The sequence below is a fragment of the Sceloporus occidentalis genome, unplaced genomic scaffold (assembly GCF_023333645.1).
Source record: "Sceloporus occidentalis isolate IW3139 unplaced genomic scaffold, rSceOcc1.0.p SCAF_1, whole genome shotgun sequence".
Taxonomy (NCBI): Eukaryota; Metazoa; Chordata; class Lepidosauria; order Squamata; family Phrynosomatidae; genus Sceloporus; species Sceloporus occidentalis.
In genome coordinates, this window is record NW_028316981.1 from 126,054,380 (window position 1) to 126,073,465 (window position 19,086).

At 39.8% G+C, this 19,086-nt stretch overlaps 1 protein-coding gene across 6 annotated transcripts in view; it reads left to right on the top strand.

The window, feature by feature from the left end:
• LOC149322097 (myocardin-like) overlaps window positions 1-19,086 on the top strand; it is a 130,008-nt gene that overhangs the window by 75,968 nt on the left and 34,954 nt on the right. The window contains exon 1 of one of the 6 annotated variants that reach the window (XM_089534443.1): window positions 9,909-10,289. The exons of 2 other annotated variants lie outside the window; for them this stretch is intronic. In XM_089534443.1, the coding sequence (XP_089390569.1) occupies window positions 10,235-10,289 (55 nt within the window). In that variant the 5' untranslated portion in view covers window positions 9,909-10,234. Of the gene's footprint in view, window positions 1-9,908; window positions 10,290-10,880; window positions 11,000-12,588; window positions 12,604-16,141; window positions 16,225-19,086 lie in introns of those variants that run through there. 3 more of the 6 variants (XM_089534451.1, XM_089534470.1, XM_089534460.1) reach the window with 3 other exon arrangements.

A 19,086-nucleotide genomic window follows, 5' to 3' on the forward strand; every position in this document is an offset into this window, starting at 1 on the left:
ACATTCTTTATTTCCTAGTTCAGAAGTAAAAATGTTGGTGACATAAAATGTTTTCCACAAAATCAAGGTAAGCATTACAGATTCCTGAATTCTTGTTTGGCTCAAATTACAATGCAGGCAAGAAAATAAATCAGCTCCTCTTGCTTAAAACAGGGTGGGAAAAACCAAATGTAATGTCAAAAATGAGAAAAATTAGATAACCAGTTTCCAAAACTTTTATACACAGTTAATCTAAAAGTGCTAATTGTGACAGTCATATGCACAATTGCCTCATTGTAGGTTCCTAGTACAAAATATTGTATGTTATATATGAAACATGTCAAGTACAGTGCTGAATCCAGTATTAGTCTTCCCTAGAGTAGACCCATTGAAACTGATGAGTTTGATTGGATTTAACCCACTGGTTGTATTGAAGGAAAAAAGAAATGCTGATATATTAAAGCAAATGGCTGATATTGCTTTCTTATTTTAGTTTAAAGACACCATTTAGAATGGTATCATCTGGGCTTTGTGGCTGTAAAGCAGATATGTTTGTTATGTTCTCTGGAGAGATAATCTTTGATATTTCAAATAAAAAACATCTGGCAGCCCTAGCTGTAAGATACACCCTATCTAATTTTTGACCCCCTATAAAGTTGTGAGAGAGCCCAGTATCTGAGAGCTGCATACAAAACATTGATTGTACACACTTTGTGATTGACTAATTACATGTGATGGATTTATCAGTTCAATAAAGTTTTCTGTTGGTTATCACAAGAAGATTTCAAGCCATAAGAGGAGTAAAATACTGGAAGAGTTTATCTGGGACAGTCATAGGAGCAAATAGTTTCTTTCTTTCTTTCTTTCTTTCTTTCTTTCTTTCTTTCTTTCTTTCTTTCTCCCCTCCCCCTCTCTTTCTCTCTCACAGGGCTGAGTATGTTTATGGGTGACTTCACTAGGGCTGAAGTGACAAGCATCATTTTTGAAACAGGTACTTCACCTTCTCTTGCACAAGGGATGTGTCTTCTGAAATGATACCTGCTGTGACTCATGCATCAGTGATTTTGAGACAAAGAAATTATTATTTTTGCCCCAGAACTACTGTTGTTTTGCCATATACACATGTCTGGACACTTCCAAGATTTATTAGTCAGTTAGTCAAATGGGGCGTATGTCATTAATCAATTAAAAATTATTTAATTAGGAGTAGGACCATCAGCTTTTAGTGTTTAAAGGAAACAAAGGGGATGGTAGAAATGATGCTGTGGGACAAAGTGGTGTCAGGAGGATGAGCAAGGAAGGATCATAATGTGTCTTTTAACTTCTCCACAGCATGAAAGCTCTTGTCTCCCAACTTGGCTAGCAGCAAGAGATGTCATTTGCCAGCTGGATCTGGGCACTGAACCCCCACAGGGTGTGAGATTGTTAATCCATGCCCCCTTCTTCCTTCAGCCATAGCCCAGGAAACATGCCAGACTATTACGACCACAAACCCACTGTGAGATAATGCATCTTATCTGCCTGAGCAACTTTTAATGTGGTCCTCTTGATTAGTGTTTAGAAAGCAAGCAAACAATTGATTTAAAATAATTGGTAAATTATGATTAAATAAAAATGTTTAGACAAAGGAGTTTGTCATTGATATGATAAAATAAATATTTGCAGAAGGAACTTATCCTTGGCCCAGAGCCTGGTCCGTGAGCTCTATGAGGTTGACCGTGGTCTCATTTTAATAAAGACCAGAAAGCTTTCCAAGATGATATCGTGCTCCCCCCTCCGCTTAGCCATCCAGTGTGTATATCAAGAAGGCCTTCATCCTGTTCCCTGATGCTCTGTGATTGCAGAGTCACTTTCGGTCATCCTACCAATGTCTTTATTTATCCAATAATCCTGTATTATAAGGGTATTTTGGGAGGTAGCTTAGTGTTTGGATCAGGAAGAAAAACAAACTAAATAAAAAACTGAAACAATAAATCCCATACAGGCTACAATGGTTGGCGTAATTGTGCAGTTAACACTTTTGCCTATGCCTTGAAAATGGACATCGTGGAACTGTAATAGGAAATACAACATTGCCATGGAAGTGGCAGGTTGACTTCCAGATGGTTGCAAAAAAGCAGGGTCTCAGAAGTGCTGAAGGCCCCTGGTGTGGAAGGAGCTAAAATAATGGATCTGCTACTTCTTACCTATCTTGAATTAATTCATGCATATCCACCCTGTACCTTTAATTTGTATCTGCCTTAGATTCCACTCTGGGAGAAATGTGGGCTATAAATTTAGTAAATAAATAAATCACTGCATTATTGCAGATCACTGGGAACGATTTCACAACAATTTTTACAGTGCAGTCATGATTTCAGGAATTAGGACTTAAAGAGCTCTCCCTGGTAACAGTTAAAAAGCACTCTGCAGCTATTTCATTTTGCCCTGAACATATTTTACATGGTACAAAGTAAAAAAAAAAAAAGAGAGAGAGAGAGAGAGAAAGAGAAATATTGGTAGAAAAGGAGGGCTATGAGCATTAGTTATTTTTGCCATTAATGAACTTTTAATTTATTTATGAACACTCTGACAATTGTTGTTGTTGTTGAATATTAAGAACACTGTAGCATGTTAATTTTTTCCCTATTCCTGTGACAAAAATGGGGGTGGGGGTGGGTGGGAGTGTTATTCTATATTGATCATTATGGGGAATTTGGCCTGAAAATGGCAGGGGGGGCATCCTATGGCTGATCACTTGACTGCTATTTTGTGAGTGCACTGTGTGCTGTTGTCTCTTTCTGGTTGAGGTGTACAGTGAGAGGAATGGAGCAGTAGGAGATGAAGACTGAAACAAACCTAGGCCCACCAAGCCAGTGTTGCAGCAAACAAACAAAAAACCAAATGAACAAGACAGAACTAATGGGAAAACAATGTCCAGCTGTTGACATCAATAGTCAACTAATTCAGTGAACCACAATCAAAGCACCAATGATATTGACAATAATTATTTATTTAATGATGCAATGAACAAGTGACATGGAAATTTCAAATTTTGCATAACGTTCCAGACTTATAAGTAGAGGACAACAGTGTCTGGACCCCCTGTGAAAATTCAGTGAATGGGGATGGGGAGAGATGGTGTCATAAAAGCCTTATCTGAAACCTCTGTCAAATACTTGAGTGAGTTTACTGCAGTAAAAAGCAAACAAACCCAAAGCTGTATTCCAGGTAGTTTGATAACATAGGCTAGAGTCCTATATCCTGTTGGATTCATTACCATCCTCTAAGTAGATTTGTTTGTATAGGAATGTATTGTTAAAGCTGTGTAGAAGCAGCAGCAATCTCTGGATAATTTCCTTCCATCTACAACCCATCATACACATTCCCTACCTGCCTCCATGTATGTGTGTGTGTGCGCGAGTTTGCGCGCACGCGTGAGTGTAAGCGTCTTAGAAATTTACTTCCTGGAATAGGAGTTTCTGAATAGGTTTGCTTGGAACACATTTTGAGTGAGTCTTTACCACCTCCCACCCTCCATAGAATATATTTTCTGTGGACCCTGCTGCTTACCTGTTACTTGTTTTCAACATAGATTAACTGTCTTTCTTTTTAAAAACAACCAAATAAGAGTCCTGTTTAAAATGATACATAAAGATAGTGGCAGCCATCAACACCCAGTTAGGGTAAAACTGAACCAAAATCCTCCGCAATGAGTCATCGCGCCTTGAGATGACCTTGAGGAAGATGACTCCTGGGAGGTTGGGATCGGGGAGGTTGAGAGCACTACAGATCAACATGGCTGTATGTCAGGTCTACTGTGAACAGCAGTATGGAGTTATGTCTGTAGTATGCCCCTAATATCAGGATTACATTTAAATTCTGCTGGCATGCTTCCATGAGGCATCTGTATGATGAGAACATTGCACTAGGTTGGCTTCAGTAAGCAGGATTCTTCACATGTTCACAGAACTCAAGATCCCTTTTGCATGTGAATGCACCCAAATGAATCTATTCACAGTCCAGGTTGTACATCATTGCCTTCCCCCCCCCCCCCCCCCATGTTGATTGCTGGCATGGCTAGATATGATGGAAATTGTAGTTCAATACATTTGGAAGCCATAATAGCCCCAGCTCTGATCCATTTGCAAGCATTTCCTTGTACAAATAGGTCTCACATCTGTTAGCATGTAATGGAAACTTCTGCAGCCCTATGAAGAAAGAGTCCTATGTAGATAACCCACCACAGGCATTATAGACTAGGAAGATTATCACATGAGGGCCATTTACAGTTTAATATTGTTAACGTTATTAAGCAAGAATGATACAATGGCAATATTAAAACACTTACTTTCACACTGGTCACAATAACGGGGCTTTAATGATTCATGAGCAGTAAAAAAGCAATTTTACATTCCACACATCAGCAGACAGGGTTGTGTTAACAGAAAGAAAAATGGGTCTTCTCTTGCCACTGAGGAACTCTCCTGTGACTCACAAGCGTGACACATGAAGTGATTCTGCCGAACAGGCACACAGGGAGACTGGAGGATTCAATTTAGGAGATTATCTTCCTGTTGTATTCTGGGACTTGTAGTTTAGGAAGGGGCATTTAGAATATTCAGCCAGAGAGCTCTTAGGCCTCACTGAACTACAAATCCTAAAATGCAACAGGAGGCTGTCAGAGCAGTGAAAGTGGAGTAGCCCCGTTTTAATGAGTGCAGTGCGATAATCTACTCTCTGGAAAGTTTAACGACAAATTCTCAATAGTGCTATTGAAACATGATTGCTTTTCACATGTTTGCAATAGTGCTAATGAACTGCTATTGGTAAGCCATTGATGTTTTTTTTAATCGTCAATGAAATATTCCACTAGCATAACAATTCCATGACGTTACAAGAACAGTAGGTGGATGACATTGTGTGACAATCTTTCCCCAATCTTGCAATAATGACAGTAGAAATGAGCTGCTCTAGCGTTTCTTACCCCCATGCAATAATCTTCTATGAGGTCACAAATACATTGCTAGTGTACATTCATCATCTCTTCCTTTGCTTAGCACATTCATTTTCTTTGCTTTTCTCTCTCTGTTAAACTGATTTATAAGGGAGTGCTTTACAGTTGCACAGTGAACAGAAGATTAAAATTGAGGAGCAAATTAAAACTAAAGGTTTGTTTTTATCTTGCTCATCCTCCAAAGACACATGACACATCTGAAGTTTTGAAAATCTTAATCCCTGCAGTTATCCTGTGAGATAGGCTTGCTTGAGAGACAGTGACTGGCCCTAGGTTACTTAATGAACTTAATTCCTCAACAAGGATTTTAAACCAGATCTCCATTATCTGCATCCAATACTCCATTCATTGGCTTTTAATAAATGCTTGTAAATTGAGTCATAGTATCTGTCAGTTTTCTTTGTGCAGACTGAGGGCCTCCCTCTCTTGTGTTTCTTTTTGCTAGGTCAGCATTTCAGCAGCCCATCTCCCATCCACCCCAGAAACTAAATGGGGTCAATCATCTTATTTTTCCAGATATGTTTCATGGTTGTTAATGAGATTTGGCTGCAATGAAAATGGTGAACTTATGGCTGCAGTCTCCCTGGTTACTCCATTCCTTGCTTGCACAATGCTTTTAAGCAATGGAAATGTATTGTTTGCAGTGTGTGGTTGACTCATTTGTTGTTCAGTTGATGAAATGCTTCATTTCCTTGGGTATAAAACCTTATCTGAGCCATAGACTCCTTGTGCAATTTTGAGCAAGCCATGGTTTCTGTCCGGTTACATTTCTTTTCTACCAAATGGTGATCAAGATAACTAGCTTTTATAGGGTTGTTGTGTGATTGAGTGAAAGAAACTGAGTTTTTTGCCCTTCATAGCAGCTGGTAGAGAATAAAAAACTTCAATGTACAGCAGATGTGTGCTATTTATAGGGAACAATCTCCTAACAAAATAGATTCTCTGTCTGAGATAGTTCCTTGCTTCAGAGATACTCCCCATGCAGTCATCCATTTGTTGTCCTATTCCCATATACCACCTGAACTATTCTTACTGACCTCCCCCCTTTGTCTGTTGAGAAAGGTAGAGTTCAGGAACTATGGATACCCCTGGGATCACTTGAAGGGGAGGCAGCAATGTTAGGATATCAAAGTGCTTTGGTGTACCAGCTCACCCTGGGTATCCCAAAACATAGGTGGAGTCCTGTAACTTCTCTTTGTACTACTGGCACAGAGAAGTTGACATTACATATTGTACATGGAGGAGAGAGGGTGTTTGCATTCAGATTGCACCCTTTCCTTGCTGTGAGTTTCTGCGATATCCTCAGTGTGTGTCCCAGGGAGTTCCCATGAGGACATTTCAAAATGAGCCCACCAGCGTTACATTGGCTGGGAGATTAGGGAGTGAATAACTCCAAGAGAGATGGAATCTGTAGTAGCAAAGCCAGCTTGCCCCACCCTGCACTCAGTTCACATTTTGCATCCCTTACTAAATAAACACAACAGATTGCCATTTTTGTTACAATTAAATATTTATGCTAAGCAGAAAACATTTTGCATGCTCTTTTAAACAGCCGTGTCATCTCGCTCTTTTCATTCTCTAATCTTTCAGTTCTGAATCAGAAGTGAAGATTTTGAGCCTATTTACTAAGAAGTAAATATTATGATGAAAACATCAGACAGCTTAGTAGTGACTTTAGGAGAGCAGAGAAAGCATTTTCTGGTGGTGCAGTCAGTTGCAAAACATCCCATAGGCTTCCAATGCATAGAGAAACGTTATTCTGGTGTTGTGCTCTTAGACTCTTTAGAGCTGGAAGAAATGCTAGTCAAACAGTTTAAAGGTCTGGTCTGACATTCTCTTAGTAGTGCAGGAGATGTTGCCATATGTGTCCTTTATGTCTGGCTCCAGTAACATCAAAAGCTCCAAATCATGAGAAAGGAGCCCAAAGATTTAGAGCTTCCACTACTACCAGTTCTTTCCATGCCAGCACTACCCCATCTCCTGGTGGTTTACAGGCCTGGAGCTTTGGACATAAGCAAAGCAGCACAGGAATGTATGCACAGCCGTGGTTTTCACACCGCTTGAGGATCATTGGAAATACACTGTTTCTCTCTTCAAACAGAGTACGTGTTCAACCATGAAGTTCAGGGTGAGTAGTAATCTCTGCATATAATCTCAAAGGGTTATTAAAATGGGATGCATTGGACTTGTAACAAATTGGTGCAGTATGCACTAAAAAAGCTCCCATTTGGGAGGCTATCAGGGTGGAGAGTAAACATCTTTACACTTTTTCTTACTCTTTTTCTGTGGCAACATTCATCCTTTTGCAATTGGAAGACACTTTTTTTTTGCCTACCTGAAGCTCCTGAAAGTGAAGGCATGAAGCACTGACCCAGTTCTGATTGGCTTTAAAATGCAGGCACTACATGATGATGACGACGACGATAATAATAATATCCTGCCCCTCTACATAACGTAATCAGGGCGGGGCGTCTTACAACATTAAAATTATACAAACAAGCTTCATTTATATACCGCTTGATACCGCCTAAGCAGTGTCTAAGCGGTTTACAACTGTAAGCTAATTTGCCCCCAACAGTCTGGGTACTCATTTTAGCAACCTCGGAAGGATGCAGGCCTGAGTCAAGATTGAGCCCTTTTGCTGGTCTTGAACTCGCAACCTTGTGGTTTTGAGTGAGTGGCTGCAGTACAGGCATTTAACCACTGCACCACCAGGGCTCCCAAGTCCATCCATTCCCACCCCCCCTTAAAACACAATTAAACAATTGTCATGTGAATAAAATCCTCATTTACCACAGAGCAGTAAGGTATGATCCTCAAAACTTTGCAATTTGCAAATGGAAGGTTAAGGCCAGTGGGACCATTTTGGTTTGGATGTCTATAAATAACAAATAGGAAGTTTATTTGCTATATTTGCAGACTTCAGTATAATTTTGACTACAACTCCTATACACCCCTCATGTTACTAGCTGTGGTGGCTAGGGCTGATAAGAGTTTAAGGCCAACAGGATTTAGACAGCCATAGTTGCCCACTCCTGCCCTAAAGTAACATGGGATTCATGGGGGAAAGCAGTTATCATACCACTCAGCTCTTAGCTAGAGTTGTTGTGGTTCAGTTTATTATTTCCTATTTTATTTTATTTATATCCCATGTTTTTCGTGGTGCAACACTCAAGGTGGCTTCCAACAAATTAAAACAAAGTACAGCTAAACTCTTACTGTATAAAAAAACCAACAAGCAATTATATTGAATGCACAAAGTTAAAACAGTTTAAAGCATACATTTAATAGAAAAGATAAAAGCACAACTCAACCCATCATGAGTTAAAAGGACTGCCTAAATAGAAACGTCTTTGTCTGCTGCACATTTCATAACCATGGAAAGTAGTTGTCAGCTATGAAAGGGAATTCCTCCAGTTGGTGTGTTTGTCTACTATGTAAAAGTCCTAGGATGTATACTGCAGAGGACCATTTGTCAGAGGGAGGTGACTGCCTCAAACAACAGGTGTTTGAGGGGCAGCAGTGACTGCTTTCTAGTTGTAACTCCTGAACTCTTCAGCTGTTGCCCTCAGCTGGAGAAAAATGCCATGTATATGCCACATAACTTGGCTTGTTCCTCCTAAAATAGCCTACTGCCTCAAATGTGGTGAGAAACAGTTTCCCATCTCTGCTGTTGAATGAAGATTTAGTTGCCAATCTAACTTCTGGCTAGGGAACATCATCTTATCCTTTTACTCCACATTGTAATGTCTGGAAAGCTTTTCACAGGCAACTTAGCATGGAAATATAAAGTATGCAATTCATTAAATAACACACCTATACATCCATTTTGAAGAATAATTAGAAGAAATACTTGTTCTGCTGTCAAATCAGCTTCCTCAGTGGTGGGAGTTTCGTTATGGAGTGATATCCTCTAAATCAGTGGTCCCCAAACTGTACCCTTTAAGAGATTTTGGACTTTGGCTCCTGGAATCCCAGACTATTGGCCAACATGGCTGAGGCTTCTGGGAGCTGAAGTCCAAAATGTCTTAAAGGGCACATTTTGTGGATCACTGCTCTAAATGAGGGGCAGAGCATGTGCTTCCCTCTAGAACAGTGATTCCCAAACTGTGGTCCTCCAGGTGTCTTGGACCTCAATTCCCAGAAGCCCCAGCCAGCTTGACCAGCAGTCAAGAATTCTGATAGTTTGAAATCCAAAACATCTGTTGGACTAAAGTTTGGGAACTCCTGCTCTAGAAGTTGACTGAAGTTCCCATCAGTCATAACCATGGATGATGGGAGTTGCTGTTCTACTATATCTAGAGGGTGACAAGTTTGGAGGGACGTCAGTTGGGAGGGAGAGGGGAGACTTTCATGGAGATTTGGTCAGGGGGAGTGTGTGTGGTGGTGTTTAACGCTGAGGAATGTGGGCAGAATATTGCAATTTAAAGCCTCCCTGGACCAAGAAAGCATCTCTCTCCTTGTACTGTTGTGCCAGGAAGCTGTATTATGTCCAGACAAGGTACCCGGGCCATGTGAGTTTTTGATTAACATTTTTCTGTACATGTCTAATTTATGATTGATTCATGGATAGGCGATTTTCCTGTCTCACTAGAGGAACCTCAAGCCAAAGGAAATCTGATTCAGAGCCATCTAAAAATCACCACTGATGTCAGCCCAGTGCTGTCTTTCTCATGTGAGTGCTTAAAGCCGGCTGCCTGAGCCCTCCCTCCCTCCTTGAATTCCTGGTAGCTAGCTAGCTACAGCTCAGTCTAGTGGAAAGAGTTAAGCAGGAGTCTGTTGATATTTCGGAGTGGCTCTGAACCCCTGTAGTCAGAGGGAGGGAGCCTCTTGATTGGCCAAGTTCCTGTTGGTAGTAATAACGGATCAGATATCCAACTTCTGCCTTCCCTAAAGACCCTTTAGGGATAGTCTGCTCCCAGCTAGACTATGACATCAGTCAGGACACCCGGTGATGTTGCTGATAGTAAACTCTGAGAAAGGAGGGGAGGGTGGTGGATAGAAAGGAGGGGTCTGCTGGCTAAAAGTTAATTAGCCCAACACACTGCAAGGGCATGCAGTAGGCTTTGGTGGAGGGTCAGAGCTGGATGGGACCAAACTTTTCCTAAGTCACCCTTCTGCTGCTTTCTGCAATCACCTAGACTCCAAGAGAGGGCTAGATGACTTGGGTCGTGGGCAGCTTCTCTTCTTGGAGCCGGTTAATGGTTTGAGAGCTGAGGGGCTTTCTGGCACTGGGACTTACCACCAGGCAGCATCACCATGACGCTTCTTGGGTCTGAGCATTCTATGCTGATACGGAGCAAATTCAGATCAGGTAGGGCTAACACAGCAAGCCTTTCTCCTAAAACTTTCCTCTCCTGCAAGCCTCAGCCAGAGGCTGTTTCTCATTAGGCAGCATGCAAGTAAAATAACCAGGGAGTTATAAAGCTGTCATGGGCTTGCACTCACAGAGGCTACCCTGCAAATGAAGAAATGCATTTTCCTTTCTGTCTGTCTGCTCCCTCTCTTTCTACTTTCTCACTATTTAAAATTTGTGTCTGTGGTCTAGCTTTTTGTATTTTAAACAAAAAAAGTCCTTCTACAATATTGAGCTCTTCTAATTTAGGCACTTGGGTGGGTAGTTAGGTAGGTATGGGAGAAAAATGGATCAGAACTCTATAAGGGCACCTATGACAAGTATGATATTTCCTCCCATCCATACAAGTCAGGTGCTGTCTTGTACATGTTGGCCTTGATGCTTTATTCCAGAATCCAGACTGGCAGCTTTGTTCCTTTTGGGTTGTGACTAACTGGACAAACATGAATTTGCAGAAAGGCATCAATTTTTTTTTAGAAGTACAAATAACAAATGGAACGTGCAAAATATTTAAAATGACATCACCAGAGAAATAAAACTAGAGCCAAACGACTCATTGCCATATTCTGAAGCTTTTCAACAAAAAAAGTCCTCCTGCACCAGGTCTCCAGAGAGGGTTGAAGCCCCATTAGAGGCTTCTTCTTTGAGGACTTCCAACGTGAATAAAGGTGAGTGATGGCAAACACGGACAGGAGAAGTCACTTTGACCTCTTCCCCTTTCTTGAGCAAGGTCATAGGAGCTTTAAAGAAGCACAGCATGATATGGTGGTGCTCAGTGGAGTGGAGGGTTCTTGCACGTTTTCTTGTCTTTATATTTTGTTCTCATTGGTTTGAGCTATAACGATTCTGAATTTTGAGAGTATTCTGTTCTTGCCAGCTGAGAATGAATGACTTTATATGCCACTGATGAATGTACTGCACACTCATAATCTGTATTCTGATGGTACAGTTTTCCTGTCTCTTGTGTCCATTCCAGAATGTCACCCACTCAACATGGGGAAGGGGGGTGGCAGCAACGTTTCATCTTTGGGACACCAGAGATAATGAGAAGATCAGAGCTTGTCGTCCTGATGCTTATGCACTTGGGTATTATCAGGCTGTTTGAGGCAGCTGGGTGGTCAATTGCTCTGTTTGCTTAGAAAATATAAAATTGGCAGCCAGTTGAAAACTCCAAAGTTGTGTGTACAAATGCAGGAGGCGCTGAACGGCTGGAGTTCTACACAGTTTGGGTCCTGTACTTTGCTGTGGTTTCTCTATCACTGCAATCTTACATTTCATGAGGATAAGTCATTCCTTAGAATCCATTGGTATATTATGTTAATGATACAGAGACATTCACTGAGGAGAGGGATAACCCAGTAATTTCAAAGCAATACTGCCACCTTCCTGAAGCAAGCAGGACACATGGGGATAGTTCTCTGGGCCACTGCATTCTTTTACAGTGAGCCTGTACTGTTTTAAAGACTCATTTATGTGTTATTGTTAAAGGCGGGGGTGTTGAGGGTAGAGAGATTATGGAGCTAGTGGTAGGATCGGAGAACATATTTTTCAAATGATTCTAGGCTAAAAGTAAACTTTATGACTCTCTGAGTCTCATAAATTCTGTTCCTTTTAGCATTTCTAATGTTTAGTGGGCCTTCTTCCAATCAAGACTTGCTTTCTCACAATTTAATTACCACTTCCTTGTCTTAGGGTGATGACATACATGATGCCAGCATGGCTGTGCCCATATTATTTTTAGTGCCAGTTTTATGGAAACTGTTTTCTAACATGATGACAGGGTCACTGAAGGGAATACCTGTGTGGGTTGTTCCTTAAAAGCAGTATATAAGAATACTACTGTAATACTAAAAACAGAGCTCTAAGGATAGCAGAAAATTGTAAGCATCCTAAGACATCTTTCTTGGATGCTAAATAGGTATGTTTGAGTCATATAGCATATTGTGTAGGATAAAATGGGTAAAGCTGGTTCAAGTTATTCTTTTACTAGAGGTGAAAGAGAGGACAGTATGTTGTTGTGTCCTGCCTACAGAAGCTGGACTAGTTATGGTCTCAGACTTCAACCCTGATGATGGCATAGCATTCTGCACCTTGACTAAGAGGCAACAGGCTAGTTTAGATTGCACAAGGCAGGATGCATAGTACATGTCAATCTAAGCTCCAATGGGAGGGAATAGCCAGAGGGCTGCTATCCCTCCACAGCAGAGATCATCACCTGCTGCTTGAGGCGATTGCTACACTTAGCCAAAGGGACAGTTTTGTGAATGCACTGGTGAGAAGGAAGTGATATACAAAGGAATAAGCCACAAAGAGTGTTTTTCTTCTTATGTATCAGAATTTCATTTGCAAATAAAACTGGGATCAGGCACCAGCCATAGCCATGGTGGGGACCTTTGGAAAAGACCAGTTCTTCTTGTTCAGTCTTAGGTTCCTTGTAATCCTCTTTAAAATAGAGTAAAAGACTATGTAAGCAGAAGGTGGATTGTTTATTGCATACAGTTATTTGCATAAGAATTGTTTTTTTAATTGTATTTCCCAGAAGCCCACAGCCATCTTGGCTATGCTGGCTGGAGGAGTCTGGGAGTAGGATTCTAAAAGTGTAATGTTGATTTCCCTAGCCTTTGGGGATCCTTTTTAGAGAATGTTGATTACGCCACAGGAGTGCAAAAATAGTTTTTCCATATCACTTTTTTCGAAGTCGGTAATCAGCAGTCTCCTTGTGACTAAGATATTTTTGTTTTTCAATGGCTCCATATCAACATTATCTAGGGAATTGGCCAGTGTCAGATTCTTGCTGTACCCTAGGATTTTTTAAATAGATAAAAATCTAGAGGGCTCAGTTCTAGAAGCCTTGTCACTGTAACAGCAAATAAACTGAGATAGATGGTGATTGAAATGGGCTGTTTTTCACTGAAGGCTGTATCACTTGAGAATGTAGGAAGAGGCTTATACCACTCATTGTGTGTCATCTGCATAAAATAAATAAATAGAAAAATTTTATTGTCCATAGAAAACAAGCATGTCATAGAGAAGCGTAGAATAGTACACTTGTCTGTGATGTCTAGTTTTCTGTGTAGGGAAAAAAATGTGTGGTAGAGTGTTGCTTCATACTGCAAGCCTCCAACTTAGTATGCAGTGGACCACCCCAGACATAGTTCTGCTACCTCAATGACAACTAAGCTAGTGAGAGGTAGGGATGATAGGCAGAATGGTAGTTGCTGTTAAGCATTCATAGACATATTACCTTGGCACTCCAGTTTAGATCAATGATATGTAGAGCCTCTAATTAGATGGTTTGTATCTGCCTTTAAAAAAAATCACATCTTTTTTTTTAAAGCCTACATCTGCACAAAGAAGTGGTGTAGTTTTTTGTCTAGATGGCCTGTAATACATAAATAGAAGAGGTGATGGTTGGTACATTCCCACTTTCTATTTTATGCTTTATACCTCTCCGAGAATTAAGTTACTGGAATTTTTTAAAAATCAGACAGATAGACAGATAGATGCCAGCATACTGATTATTCCTATTTTCCGTGTTGTCCCTACAGTTATTTCCACTTTTACTCTGAGCACACATGAATGCCGCATCTCCTACCACCATTGTTTCATTACTAACTGTAATAAACTGAGTAGATAGGAAGACAGAGCAAGCAGCTTGCTCCAACATCTGGCTATTTGTAATGGGAAAGTAGCAGGAGATGTTGCAACTGGATCTTCTTTCAGAAGACAGCAGTTATAGGTACCAAAAATGTAGTTGAAATTTTGGTATAAATTTGGCTTTTTGGGGACCCTCAAGATGATTAATTTAATTTAAGTAATAATTATAGATTTGTACATTAGATATAAACTATCAATATTTTTGCCAGATGATTTTCAATATTTTTAATACTGTCTCTGTGATTATTTTGGAAACCTTTTTACATTTCCTTGTAATATCTTTTTTTAATGAAATAGTTAATGCTAAAAGTAGATGCATTCCACTTAGGAAGTAGGTAAAATAGAATAGAAATACTGTATAATATTCTGTTTTCTTGGGATGTGAATTATGAATGGGGAATCTCATAGGTCATAAAGAAAATACGTTCAAAATTTTCCATTGAGTAATTATCTAGCTAGCTAGTTAGTTGTGGCATTCATATATTGCTGCTCAGTCCATCAAGGCTCATCGGAATGCTCAAATCAACCTTCTACTATTTTTAGTGGAAGTTATAGCCTTAATTTGTACAAACAAAATCACTGAGATTAAAAACAGCAGTTGGAGAAAAACTACCACCTCCATCTCTTTTTGTACAGTTGCATAAAGTGGTCTCTCTCTCCTATTGCCTATATAAATGATTGACTGACTGGGTGACCCTCACTGACCCTCACATCCTATGCAGGAATGTGAATATCAAAAATTAAGTATTTTCAGAACATGTGCTAAGAAATTTCTGTGTATGGTAATCTGGAGGATAATTATGGTATCGTATATAACTTTTGGAGATAGTGACCTACTCATTATTTTGCATTCTTTGGTTACTTTTTGATGCAGCTTCTGTAATGCATTATACCTTGGATGGCTCTAGTAGTTCAGAAACATCTATTGTGGTTGCTTGGCTTTATCAAGAACTGATCCTCAGGCTGGGCTGGCTACCATTTTAGGAGAGCTTCATTGGTTACTGGAGTATTCTGGCCTAATTCAACGTGACTATAAAAACTCTAACTGGCTGTACTCTAAAATATTTAGGAAAGTGTTTTCGAAGTTAACCACTACCAGACTTTCTCTGGTGTGGCACATTTGATGATGATGATGATGATGATGATGATGATGATTTAATTGTTTTCTAAGAAAAAGTCACTGGACCTTTTTATATTGGAGCAATTTAACAGATGTTAAAAAGTCATGTTTTGATAAGCTTTTCTGGACCCACATTTGTTTGCTTGTTTGTTTGTTTGTTATCTTTGAGTAGTAGCTGTCATTTTGAATGACATTTTGATTATAATTAAAGAGTTTTAAGTATTGTTGTTACCTGCTTTTACTGACTGAAGCTGAAAATCTAGGTACAGTATAGCTATGTGTTTGGGTGGGGTCCTGCCAACGTCATGCCCCCCCCCAAAAAAAGCCGGCAAGATTCCTTTATGGAGAAAACTATGCGTTACTTAAGGCAGAACAATCTATAGCTCTGAGTGGGGTATAAATCTGACATGTCCAAAATCCTCCACAATGTTGCAGGCACAGAGGTTTTCTCCCCTCCCACTTAGTCAAACGACTAAGGATTTGTGTGCATGTTTATTTTGTCTATTTTGCCACAGATAAATAGACAAACCTGAGGTCATCCTGACAAATTCCATAGAAACAATTATTCTTTTCGCCTGCCTGCTTGCCTGCCAGGCTCCAAGTATCAATGGAATTGCATTAAATCAAATGCGACAAAACATGAGCATTTGTTCCCAGGAAGTGCAGGGGGAGGGTGGCTATCCATAGAGTTGTAACTCCAAGAAATACGAAATGCAGATTTCACTGGAGTGCTGTAATTGGAAGATGTACTTCAGAAAAATCTTTAAGAAAGCATTTCTCCTCTGTTGGCCACCAGTGAAAGTACAGCTTGGGTAAGTCACTGCATTCTGATTGACTAACATGGGGAACGATGACACTGCTGGCCCATACTGGGTAGCTCAGTTGAAGTAGCTCCTGAGGCTTGTTAGTACTGACTGAATCATCTTAAATATTTTACTGAAGATTGGTTGGTAGTATGAGTGGTTCCAAATTTTGTTCCATAGATAAACAGAGGCTTCTGACTTTCTGAGCAACTTTATTCTGCAACAAAAGGAACACTGGGACTGAGACAACATGGTGAAGATTGAGGAAGGCATGGGATTTACCATGCCTATGCTTTATTTGGATTGGACCATGGTTGGTACAAAAACCTCTCATTATAAATCATTATAAAACCATGCTAGATGCACGGAAGGCATCTAGCGTTCGCTGGCTGTATTGTTTTACCTAGAAAGGTCATCCTTATGTGACTGAAGAGTTTGCTTTAGACACTTCTTGCAGAGGATACTCGTTTCTGCAGTCTTTCTTTTCATGGAGCGCTACTGTGTCCCAAATAATGCAAGAGCTGAGACCTAACTTACTAATTTGTATGCCTATTTAATTGTGAACCCCTGGGTATCTGCATATCTTTCATCTGTCTGTCTGTCTGTCTGTCTATCTATCTATCTATCTATCTATCTATCTATCTATCTATCTATCTTAAAGAACTAGTCTCAGTCACATCTTCAGGTGCTGCATCAGTTGTGTCATTTATTTATTTAAACCACCTTTTCCCCAACAGCTAGAAAGTTTATATGTACATTGTCTGCTTTAGCCAGAGTCACTTTTGAAAACAGGAGTTAATCAGGATGAGCGACTGAGAGGGATGGGCAGGGTACAAGACTGAAGATGCTGAAGACTGGTTCCCACAGTAAATATCTAGTCTAAATGTTTGAGGAAACATCCACTTCTTCTGAACAAAACATTGTCTATGAGTGTAGGGTGTTTGTCCAACTAATTTAAATATATATACATATACCTGAGAAGGAAAATGTTTAATTATAGGACATGATAGTTGGAGTAAGTGATTGATCTAACATTGTAGAAAGTACAAAGTTAGAATATACTTTTTAAATTAGATTATTAATTTTGAGTTCCTGATACTGAGTGTCTTCTGAAATCAGTGTTGTTTCATTTGTGTACTGAATTCTACCTTGTTGTTATTTTTTAAAGTATAATTTAAATGCACAGGTTGGTTCCTCAAAACAGATTTAAATCTTCTTTGGTTTTAATCCCTGCTTTTCCTTTTCACTGTTTCTTATAGAGATTACCCTGTGGTATTTTCAGGGCTGTTCCAAATGCACAACAGAAAGGACAATGAACTTATAAACACCTAGATGTTGTGGATAATGTAGAGAGGAAACAGGTGTGATCATTGTACCACCACATGAAACTTCCTCCAGGTCTGCACACATATCACCACCTGACTAGTTAGCAGATAACCTCTTATAATTGTGATAACGTGTCTATAAAATAACTGATCTATTAGGAAAAAGTGCCTTTCTGAATGAGTCTCAGAGACACTGCATTTGGGGGCAGAAAGTGTATTTTTTGGAATTTATATTTTGGAAATTATATTTTGGAATTTATATTTATCATATAATTATTGGTCCTCAAGGTACCAGAAAGTTATCAGGCCCACAACTTGCTTCTCCCAAGACAGAATCTGTTATACCTCAAAGATGCATTTTTATGGCTTTTGGAGTCTTTGGGTTTGTTCGTACTGAGCTACAATATATATATGTAATTGTGTGGCTTGTCTGCATTCTTTGCTAATTTCGTGATTCAGTGCTAATTTCTCAGGCCATACTAATTCCACTTCTGTGGTCTAAAAGGACTGAAAAGTCTCAGAGGAATGCTATTAACACAATAAACAGAATCAGCATACCTCATTCGTGAATAAGGATTCATGAATTAAGGATTAAACATCAGTTGGCCTTGACAAACTGTATTGAAGTTTTGTTGCTAAAAATACATTTTGCTCATCACTCTCATTTTACTCCTTATCCAATGGGTCTGGCTGTACCTTTAGACAGTGAATAGTCCACTTAAAATAGCAGGTATTGGGGATGAGTAGGAGCAACAACGAAGTGTTGGAGGATTACCTTTGTATTTCCGAGGTGCCCGTGTCCCCAGCTAACCTGCTGTATGGTGGATGACGCTGCCCACTTGCCATGGTTTAAGAAAAAATCAACTGGCAGTCTGGTTGGTTTGTGTATATGGATGAGAGGATGTGCCATCTTATCTTAAAAGGCAGGCAGTAAAATGTCTGGCCAGGTCTGCTACCTTACCTAATATCTTGGTGCCATGCCGTTGTAAATTTGTAGGGTCATGCTAACTGCTATGATGAACTTCTGGGCTCATAGTCTGGAACAGACTGATGGATGATCTCTATTACTGCTCTGAACTGCAATTTTTCATACAAGAAGCTATAAAAGAATTATTTGATGTGCCATCAACTGGTTCAAGATATAATTTAAAGCATTCATCAAGATAAATGGCTTGGGCTCAGGGTACTTGGAGGACCGCCTCTCCCCATATAGTCCACCCCGCACACTCCGGTCATCTGGGAAGAATTTGCTGAGGATCCCTTCGTCTAAATATGTGTCTACCTCACAGAGAGCTTTTTCTATCTCGGCACCTGGGATCTGGAACACCCTTCCCGAGGAATTCCGCACCGCCACCTCCCTAGCCCTCTTTAAAAAGAGATTGAAGACCTTTTTATTTCACCATGCCTTCCCCGACGTCCCTTGTTAATGCGATCCTTCCCCTATAATGTGCAATATCTTCAAGTATTTTAGCTGGCCTGGTCTTGTTTTAGTGGTTTTAATGTGTAATGTTTTAGTGGTTTTAACTATGTATTGTATATTGTTTATTGTATTTTGTGTTGCTCTGTGTATTGATCTTTTTTGTACACCGCTATGATCTAATTGGAATAGTGGTTTATAAATAAAACATTATTATTATTATTATTATTATTATTATTAAAAGACAATAAAGTTAAAAAATACTTAGTTTTTTGTGGGTTTTTTGGGCTGTGTGGCCATGTTCTAGAAGAGTTTCTTCCTGATGTTTCGCCAGCATCTGTGGCTGGCATCTTCAGAAAAGATTCTTCTGAAGATGCCAGCCACAGATGCTGGCGAAACATCAGGAAGAAACTCTTCTAGAACATGGCCACAC